Source organism: Austrofundulus limnaeus, unplaced genomic scaffold (assembly GCF_001266775.1).
Source record: "Austrofundulus limnaeus strain Quisiro unplaced genomic scaffold, Austrofundulus_limnaeus-1.0 Scaffold166, whole genome shotgun sequence".
In the NCBI taxonomy this organism is placed as follows: Eukaryota; Metazoa; Chordata; class Actinopteri; order Cyprinodontiformes; family Rivulidae; genus Austrofundulus; species Austrofundulus limnaeus.
Window position 1 is genome coordinate 407,602 of NW_013952568.1, and position 9,598 is coordinate 417,199.

The 9,598-nt window shown below is 36.1% G+C and overlaps 4 protein-coding genes across 5 annotated transcripts in view; 2 read left to right on the plus strand and 2 right to left on the minus strand.

The window, feature by feature from the left end:
• Positions 1-783: 783 nt before the first annotated feature.
• psmd9 (proteasome 26S subunit, non-ATPase 9) lies at positions 784-2,433 on the plus strand. The gene is made up of 6 exons (XM_014017374.1): positions 784-958; positions 1,033-1,132; positions 1,327-1,517; positions 1,640-1,741; positions 1,829-1,917; positions 2,050-2,433. Exons 1-6 carry the CDS (start codon positions 803-805, stop codon positions 2,075-2,077), a joined length of 666 nt encoding a protein of 221 aa, XP_013872828.1. The 5' UTR covers positions 784-802; the 3' UTR covers positions 2,078-2,433.
• A 485-nt stretch (positions 2,434-2,918) lies between these two features.
• On the minus strand, positions 2,919-6,591 carry gtf2h3 (general transcription factor IIH, polypeptide 3). Of its 2 annotated transcripts, XM_014017371.1 has the most exons (13): positions 6,327-6,591; positions 6,135-6,214; positions 5,442-5,548; positions 4,870-5,012; positions 4,650-4,712; positions 4,299-4,328; positions 4,172-4,200; positions 4,015-4,089; positions 3,876-3,929; positions 3,730-3,798; positions 3,510-3,645; positions 3,381-3,417; positions 2,919-3,265 (listed from the first exon to the last, which is right to left on the minus strand). In XM_014017371.1, exons 1-13 carry the CDS (start codon positions 6,334-6,336, stop codon positions 3,196-3,198), a joined length of 903 nt encoding a protein of 300 aa, XP_013872825.1. In that variant the 5' UTR covers positions 6,337-6,591; the 3' UTR covers positions 2,919-3,195. The 2 variants fall into 2 exon arrangements, with proteins under 2 accessions (XP_013872825.1, XP_013872826.1); XM_014017372.1 differs by lacking the exons at positions 6,135-6,214; positions 6,327-6,591 and adding an exon at positions 5,738-5,793.
• A 186-nt stretch (positions 6,592-6,777) lies between these two features.
• On the minus strand, positions 6,778-8,167 carry LOC106523819 (Rieske domain-containing protein; the record flags this gene model as incomplete). The annotated part of the gene is given in 4 exon segments (XM_014017380.1): positions 6,778-7,395; positions 7,542-7,576; positions 7,689-7,919; positions 8,127-8,167. Coding segments are annotated over 3 exon segments (543 nt in total). The 3' UTR covers positions 6,778-7,101.
• Positions 8,168-9,090: 923 nt separating this feature from the next.
• Positions 9,091-9,598, plus strand: part of LOC106523788 (uncharacterized) — an 8,599-nt gene continuing 8,091 nt past the window's right edge. Inside the window, exon 1 of the mRNA XM_014017338.1 lies at positions 9,091-9,302. The gene's annotated coding sequence lies outside the window, so the exon portion shown is untranslated. The remainder of the gene's footprint in view (positions 9,303-9,598) is intronic.

Sequence of the window (9,598 nt, forward strand, 5' to 3'; positions counted from 1 at the left end):
CGGCACAAACAGAGCAATGTTGCTGTTAAGTGCCAGGAGGACTGTGACCAGTTATACATCGGGGAAACAAAGCAGCCACTGTTCAAAAGAATGTCCCAACACAGACGAGCTACATCTAATGGCCAGAACTCTGCAGTTTTCACTCATTTACAGGCCAGCGGTCACTCTTTCAGATATGAGGATGTTCTCATTCTTGATAGAGAGGAACGTTGGTTTGAGAGAGGAGTAAAAGAAGCCATTTTTGTGAAGATAGACCGTCCATCATTTAACCGAGGTGGAGGCCTCCGTTTTCAGTTGTCCCCCTCCTACAGCGCTGTTATTGCCAGTATCACTCCACCCCCTGTTAACAATAAATGTTAATTAGGTGTCAACAATAGCCATGTGATGTGAGTATCAGTCACATGGAGGCAGTGCTTAAAAACCTGAATTTTGCCTGAAACTCTCAGACTGAAGAAGTCTCTTGGGGGAGAGACGAAACGTTTCATTAGAGAAGAACCCGTCCAGAAGACCTATACAATATTTTTCTTTTTGATATTTTACCTGGATTACTGAGATGCATCAGGATATAGCTGAAACAATTACCAAACATTAGAATGTTTATTCAAGTACAAAATACAAAAATACGTAAACTACTAAAAGATTTGATCACAACTACTCTAATTTTTTTAAATAAATTGCACTGAGTAAAAACAGCACATAAAACCAGTATAGTCTCATTTATTATTGTTCTGAAACATTTAGCAGTGTTTGGACTCGGCCACACGAGGGCGCTGCAGCGGAAACAGAATCACCGGAAGTGTTGATGAGCTCAACAACAACAACTTATCAGCAAATGAAAACAACAAGAGAAAACAGTCCCGAAGGCTCTGAAGTCACAATGGATGATGTGAAAAATCTTATTAAGAAGAAAGACGAAATTGAGGAACAAATAAAAGCTTATTACGACGTGTTAGAAGACGTAAGTTGGACTCGTGCTTTACACCGATAGYTCTGTTTATGCTAAAGATACTAACATGATGTTGTTGTTAACAGCAGGGTGTTGGCGTTGAAGGTCCCCTGGTTGACGAAGAGGGTTACCCCCGAGCAGATGTCAATTTGTACCAGATCAGGACAGCAAGACATAACATTTCATGTAAGAACAACCAGACAACGACTTTTGTGACTACAAATTTAGTTTTATGGTTGTAGACTACATTTTCAAATATAGAAGTTTTTGACGCATAATTCATGTAAAACCACATGTAATAACCTACATTTTTGTAATTTCAAGTATTTTTTTCAGCTTTTTTTCTTTTATAGTAACATGAAACCCTCTGTGTGTTTCAGGTCTGCAGAATGATCACAAAGCCATCATGGCAGAGATAGAAGAAGCCCTGCACAAGCTGCACGCTCGAGATAAAGCCAAGCGGGAGCAGGATGCGACTGAAGCCCAGGAGGCCATGGAGCAGCAGATCACCCTACCTCCTCCCTTCGCACGAGTGGACGCCGTGACCGAAGGCTCGCCTGCCTCTGGAGCTGTGAGTCACAACAACAGGGCTTTTGTATTACGTATCTTTTCAGATAAATAATCGCAACTCTTTAAATTTAGCAAAAAAATGCATTTCTATTAATTTTAATATTTGGTTTATTTTTTTCAAAGGGTCTAAGAGTAGGAGATGAAATCATCGAATTTGGTTCTGTAAACACAGGAAACTTTCAGAACCTCCAGAACATTGCATCTGTGGTGCAGCACAGTGAAGGGGTACGTTCTTTATTTTAAGTTTATAGTTTTTATCACATTTGAGTGGGATTACTTGGTGTAACATGCAGCACCATGTTTGTTTTTYAGAAACCTTTACGTGTGGGAGTGATCAGGGCTGGTCAAAAAGTTCAGATGAATCTGACGCCACAGAGGTGGTCAGGCAGAGGTCTGCTGGGGTGAGACACACACACACACACACACACACACACACACACACACAGAGCAAAAAACAAAATCAAATTTACTGATAAAACGTCTGTTTAGAGCTCATTGATAATATTACCACAATCTTTTTGTTTCTCCTCCAGATGCAACATTGTTCCAGTTCAGCGATAACCCACAGAACCCTGTCATATTTAAGTTTAAGAATCTCATCTTTGACTTATCTTTCCTGAGTGGTTTTACACTGACTTTATATTWACTGCAGAAATATTGATACTTTTTTCATTAAACTTTAAACTTTTCCTCCATTTGAAAACTGCCCTAAGGATCGACTATAGAAAAGTAAAGTGTTTTAGTCCGGCTGACTCCACTGAACGAGAGAAGTGGGATGCTGAGTCCAAGTTAAATTTCTCTGAGAAGCAACGTGGAGGAACTCCACCAGAGTCACTRCAGTTTGTTTGAAAATGTTTCTTCTTGTGTTTGCAGTTATTTTCTTTGGTTGAATAAAGGATATTCATGCCTAAAACGTAGGCTGTTGCAGTGATTAGGTGACGATAAAACACTGAAAAGCAACACCTTTGAGAATATTTGGTATTCTAATTAATAAATAAAAGCTTGTTTTCAAGTCTTGGGAAAGTAGCAGTAGTTGTGTATTATCTAAGTAACTCAGGGAAACATAAGATGATGAGCTACCACTGATACTTTCTCATTAAAACAGCTTTTTAGGAGCAACAGAAATGTGTGTAAATGTTTGTTCATCTTGATGGAATCCTCTGTTGCCCTTTCTGGTCTTGTTTAGATGTGTGTGTATAACTACCTCCTCTTTTCCAGGATTATAAACAAACRTTCATGTCCACATTCAGTTAGATTTTGTTAACTTGACGGGACACGTGTCACATCTTTACACTGCCAAATCTGTAAAATGTTGTCATTTTAGCAACGATTGCTTCACTGACAGAGGGAGGAAGACGCTTAATGTGTTCTAACATTCATAATGATGATTAAGGACAATGAATTGACAATATTTTAGAAAATTTAATGATTTAATAAAAACATCATTACATTTTTTAAGCCATTACAAAGATTTCAATGCACATCTTTTATCAACATAAAATAATTGAGACTTGTCAACAAATACCGAGGTGATGTGTCAAATTGTATAATATGTGTTTAATATAGTTCACATAGTCGTTTTAACAAAATCTGTCTGAAAAATTATTACTCCTTCAGAGAAGAAATACTGATCTGGGTGTTAATGTAACATCAGTCATGTTTGGTACGATGGAAACATCTCATGCTGGCAGCTTCAGTTTCTTCTTTTTGGGYTTGACCATCTGTGGTAGTTGGATTTTAAAGGCAGTCCTAAAAAWATAAATAAATCAAGTTAATAACAAAACACAGTGAAGATGCCAAACTTAATGTTGCATTCTTCTGAAACATTTTTTTAAATTAGTTGACTATAATAAAGCAGACTTACTCGCATGTTGTGCAAATGGGACTGAAGTTGCAGAAAACTTGAAACAAAAAACAAAAACATCACAATGAAAGCAATACATCTTAATAAATAAAAACATGTTTTTTTAAATAGTTTTTCTCAGCGACTTACTTGACAAACAAACGGAGCACACGTAACCGATTTCGATGAGGTTCCGGTGGCAGAAACAGGCGGCCCTGTAGTCCACGTGTGCGGGCGGCGGCAGCACCAGCTGAGAGCGCTGCTCCGAGTCAGGCAGGAACACCCACTGCTCAAACACAAAACTTACTTTCTACACATGGAAACATCAACCACTTCCTTTGAAATGTGCTCAACAACGAGCAACTCTCACCAGAAGATATTGTGCCAGGGCTACTTTCTGCGGTATTTTCAGATATAAGCCTCCAGTTATATCACAAGCCTTAAAAACAAACACACGGGCACACGTTAGTAATATACGATGCTGAAAACTAGAAACTCACCGAAACTAAGAAGTACCTGTTGAAGGAGGCCTGAGTCAGAGTCCAACACACAGGCATCTATTAGGATGCTCTGTTTAAAAATATTAACGTGAAATGATGAATGAAATATGTTAAAATATATATTGTCAGAACAAAAGCAGGAGATTCTTACTCACCTGTTTTTGTGCAGCAAAAATCACATTCATGAAGTTCATGTACTGCCGGGCGCAGTCCTCGGCCGCTTTTATCACCTGTCAGGTAACAATGAGAACATGAGCTCAAAACACAGAGAAATAAGAATAAAAAAGGTCACGAATGAAGTTAAAGGCTTACCAATATTCTTGATTTAATGTCCTGTCCAACTGAAGCAAAATAAATAAATAAATAAATCACAATGTAGTGGGGAAAAAATAAACTGGTTCTCTTTATTCTGATATTTAGTACAAATAAGTTATWTTACCTTCCAGCTCTTTTAAGACTCTGTTGATATCTGGTTATCACAGCTTTTAGGAAAAGTCTAGCTCGAGTCCTTTATAATGTAATGTCATGTGATATAATATAATATAATATAATATAATATAATATAACATAATTTAACATAACATAACATAACATAACATAACATAACATAACATAACATAACATAACATAATATATTTTCCCTGGGAGAAAAATCAAGTATTCAAATTCTGATATAACTACAGGAAAAAATAATAAGCTTTCTTACATAAAAAAATCCTGTTTAATCTGAAAAGAAAGCATGCTGAATTATCACTGATAAAAGTGTTAAAGTTTCTCATTAAAAGGATACAGCAGAGAGCTTTAGCAAGGGATCCCGCCAGCAAAGTATCTGTTGAGTTTCCCGTCACTTGAGCTGTAAGAGCAGGAGACAACAAAAGTGTTATGACTCTAAAAATACCTGAAATAAAACATGATCAATTAAACAACATTAACAACTACTTCCTTTCTGACAGCCTTAAAGGCACTTCTTCTATCAATATCCTCAGACATTTACTGTATATTTGACCTACTTTTTGACATAAGATTCTTGATCTCTTCAGCAATAATACTGTTAGCGACAGACAGGAGTTCATATTTTCCATCCTTGCTGGAGGATGCTTCGTCACCACCACCGTCCCCAGCTTTCATACTCGTAGTGGGATACAGGAAGTGACTGAGCAGAAGAGATGAGAGCAAAATGACCACAGGGAGCTAAAACTGGACAAAGAAAAACYTRCATACACATYAAAGCAAAAGCATTAAAAGTATTAYTAATTTCTGAAGCTATATTTCTCTTAAGAGTACACAAACCGCTTCTGCAGAATACTTTACTTGAGTAATATTAGATTTTAGTTATGACATTTACGTCTTGAACAAGCATTTTTAGGGTTTGATGGATGGCTGGTTGTAAAACAATGCAACAAACAATTGTTTTAAAGAAACTAGTCCATATAACAGGAAAAAAMACACATTTACACAAAGACTTTGACAAAAACCCTCTAGAATAACTAGTAATTTGTGTCTCTAAAACGTAATAACACATTAATTCTGCAAGACTGAGTGGAACTTATAGTGACAGAAGTTTTCTTCTGTGTAAAGTTACCTGTCTTGACAGTGACTAGCAATGACGGCCAGCTTGTTTGTCCTGTTCATAGCTGTATGAGCGTTTCCCATCACCATGACTGCATCCATACACTTGGACAAAGTAAACTTGACAAAGAAAAGACAGAAAATAGTGTTAGGATACAAATAAAAAGCTCAGTTTAACTTACATGTAATCCATAAGGTAAATCTTTTAAGGTACTTCTATATTAGTTGTTTTATTCAACCATTTTTTCCCCATTATATTGTCAAATACGTTTTGACACTTTTTGTAAAAGTATGTTTATAATTACTCACAATACTTATGGTGTTGTTGTAATTTAAAGATGTTATGCTGAATACATGAGCACCAGTGACCCCCGTGACCCTGAAGGAATAAGCGGTTATAGATAATGGATGGATGTTTATAATACAGGGTTGTACTTAATTATCGTTAACCATACACGTAGTCTTTWTTATTTTCAGAGTAAAGTCCATTTTGATTTGGGCTTTTTACAAAAAACTCAGTTACTGTAACATTTGTAAGGTTACATCTAGAAACATAGATCACATTTATACTGTGTTCAAGGTATCTTGTTATACATAATCAAATAACTATTTAGAAACCCTAATGCTTCTTCTATTTCGATTTTTTTTATTTTACTTTAAAAACTACAGTCAATAACAATAACTAATTGAATAATAAAAGTAATACCTCTGGTTCACGCTGAGCTTGCTGACCCCACCATATAGGATTTACATCCACGACGATGACCAGCAGATTAATTTCTTCTTCTACACAGAATATTAATGTTGAAGTTGCAGTACGAAAGTCCAAAACAGTTTAAGATGTAACGCATGCAAAATAAGTAACATAATGAGAACCAAACTAAACACATAACTTTACCTGATGCCATTACAGCWGTCTATTTTATCGAAACATAAAAAGTAATGTTGTYTTTCCGGTTTTAACTGATTATAAAACACATTTCTGATCCCCAACAGCACAGTGTGTTCACGGCGCCCGACGGTGTTTACAGTTAGATCACGCTGAGAATATTTAATCCAATAAAAATCACTACATTTGAAGAAAGAAATACACTACTTCAAATTTGTGGTACTGAACCGTTTGAACGTCGCTTATTTATGACGTCACAAATGCGCGTTGTCAGAAAACACACGGCGTACTGCTGCCACCTAGCGTCTGGACTGTAACAACGCAGCGACACAGCAGGGACCTCAAACTACTAGGTACCCACTACTACGACTACTACTACTACTACTACTACTACTACCAACAACAACAACAACAACAACAACAACAACAACAACAACAACAACAGAAAGGAAACAAAATATAAATTCTCCTCTGTGGGAAAAGACACACATTTATTTTTAACCAAACAAATCCATTTAAAATTCTGATACATACAGTTTATTCTATTTGTAATTGTATACTGTATAAGGATTTTAAATAAATAAAGAATAAAATAAAAAAATAAATTAAAATCAACCACATTTGTATAAATTCTCTTTTATTTCTTTCTGTCCTACCTCATGAGATAACTCATGTTCTTCATGTCTACACCTCATGACATGAGGGGAAATTTTCTTTTTAAAAGACAGACAAAGGTTTCCCAGAAGTAACTTTTGTTTGTTCAATGAAAAACTCCTTTATGATCTTATAATTTCTTGGATTTGACTTTTGGCTGGACTTTAAAGCAAGCAGTCCTGTATTTCTCAGTCTGGTAGATGTCTGATTCAATGGGATCGATGGAGTCATTCAGCATTACGTACACRTCCCCGTTGTTTTCAGTCACTTTATGAATCCTTTGTTTGACACCTTTGGAGCACCAATGAGTCCTCAGAGGTTTGACTGTAGGGTTCTCCACGGCTTGGTAAAGTCCTTCTCCTTCAGCTAGTGTGATCTTGTATTTGTGCCACGGACACACAATACACAGGCGTCCATTAAACTCCTGACAGAAACGGTGAGAAACAGCTATAATGGCAATGCTGGAATAAAATATATTGATGAATAAATAGACTGCTAATTTATTGTAAATTTGAGAACAGCTACTCCAGTTGTGGGAAAAAAGCACCTATTTGGCTTCAGAAAACTCACCTCAATATCTCCATCCTGTAGGTCACCACCAGAATCTGTCAGCAGAAAAAACAATAGAAAAAATAGTTTTTTTATACAAAAGTATTTAAAATATTTAACCATATATATTGCAGAGAGCATGCCACACAGCGAGAGCTCAGAGCTTACGGTAACAACGCGTGTCCATTGCATAAAGCTGCCCTTGGTGGTACAAGACCAGCACTTCTCTGCAGCCGTTCACAAGCTTGGTCACCCGCCGGGCTCTGACAATGTCCTCCTTCTTCCCAATGAAGTGCAAGGTAGGAAGAGATGAGGATGAGGAGGGAGAGGATGGAGAAGATGACGTCCGCGATGTCTCCTCTTCAGAGGACATGTGGACCATTTCTCAGAGGTGACCTCCTGTTATTTGAGTTTATATTAGAAAAGTTTACTTCCTGAATTCAGAAATTCATTCAATAAATCTACAATTTTAATCGACCTGTGTTAGCTACTAGCTAGTGGCAGCAAAGCTAAAAAAAAAAACGTACAACTTATAATACATACGAACACACGCACAAATATAACACTCTTCAAACAATGTTGTCATTCATCAAATGTAAACTACACCTCGAAGTTGAGAGAAAACCGTCAAATACAGGACTTCCGGGAGAGAGTTTGTGTTGTGTGTTACATTCAAATTAGTCCCCAGTGAAACAAGGAGCAGAACGATGAACCCGGTCATGTTTTTTTTATGCATGACTACAACGCAATTCATATAATTTGTTGTAAGATTGTTAAGAGCTTAAAATATATTATCGAAAAATGAACTATTAACTATTGAGATTTTGAAATGATGGAAGATTTTAAGATAATAAAAAAGTTATATGGGGAAAGACAGACTTAGACAGACTGCTAACACGCTTTATATGAATTATAAACAAGTTATTACTAAAATGCTCATTTACATATTCTTGTTTAATTGTGACATTGCTATAATACATCGTAATTATGTATTACAGTTATTACAATGGTTCTCTTGCCTAAAACAAAGAGGCAAGCCAAGAATATTACAGAGTGATTAAGTCTGATGTTTTTTTAAAGTGTTATTTTTTCTGTATTTCAGTTGAGCTTTTATTCATTGCAATGTCACATATCTTATTGCCTTTTAATGTTGCATTTTAGCGTTTAGTTTGCCTGAATTATCTCTTTGGTCAACAACTCGATTGCACTGGACCGCAATGGAAATAAGCTTTATGCTTTATTGTGTTATCCATTTATATTAATGTATACTGTATGCAGTGATATGATAAATAAAATTATGATGATGATGGTGCCTTGAAATAAGGAAAAAAAAAACATTTACAATTGTAGCTGGTTTTACACAACTCATTACAGAAGTTTGTTTTTTGTGTAAAATGACCCACTAAACACATTTTAATAGTCGTCTTCTTTTCTCTCTGTTCTGTTTGATAATAAACCAGTAGAATGGTTCAGTCTAAAGAAGCTTCTTACTGGTGGGCATTAATCCAGACAGATTATCTCTCACAGTAAGCCAAGTGGGTTTTATACTGACCGGCTGTCCCACAGAAATTCAGCCTTTGTTTTTCAATAAGTTTTATTTTTTGGGTAAAGGGACCAGAGCTCGTGCGCAGCATCAGAAAAAAAGGAAGTGCTGCAAATGTTTGCGTCGCTATGGAAACCCTGTCGGTATACGGAAATACTACTCAGAGGGACAACTTCAAGAAAATTTAATGCTCAGTTAACGGGTTCCGTTCTCGTTTGTAGTTGTTGCTCAGAGTAAAAGTAAGTATTTCTTTATTTTTAATTGTACACATGTTGCCATTTAATAAGGCTGCCAGCAAAATACACAACACGCAAAGTATTTTGTTGCACAAAGATATGTTTGTGTGGTTTTCTTCTGAAACAATAATTAGATTAAAATTAGTAGCTGTTTTGTTCCTAAGGCTAAGAAGATATTTCAACATAGACATTTGTTTGGACTGGAAATTATTTCTAAACTAATTAAGTTCTGAGTGAAAATGTGGCTCGGCTGTGGGGTGCCATTGTCAAAAATTACAACCAATATTTTTGTTTTAATA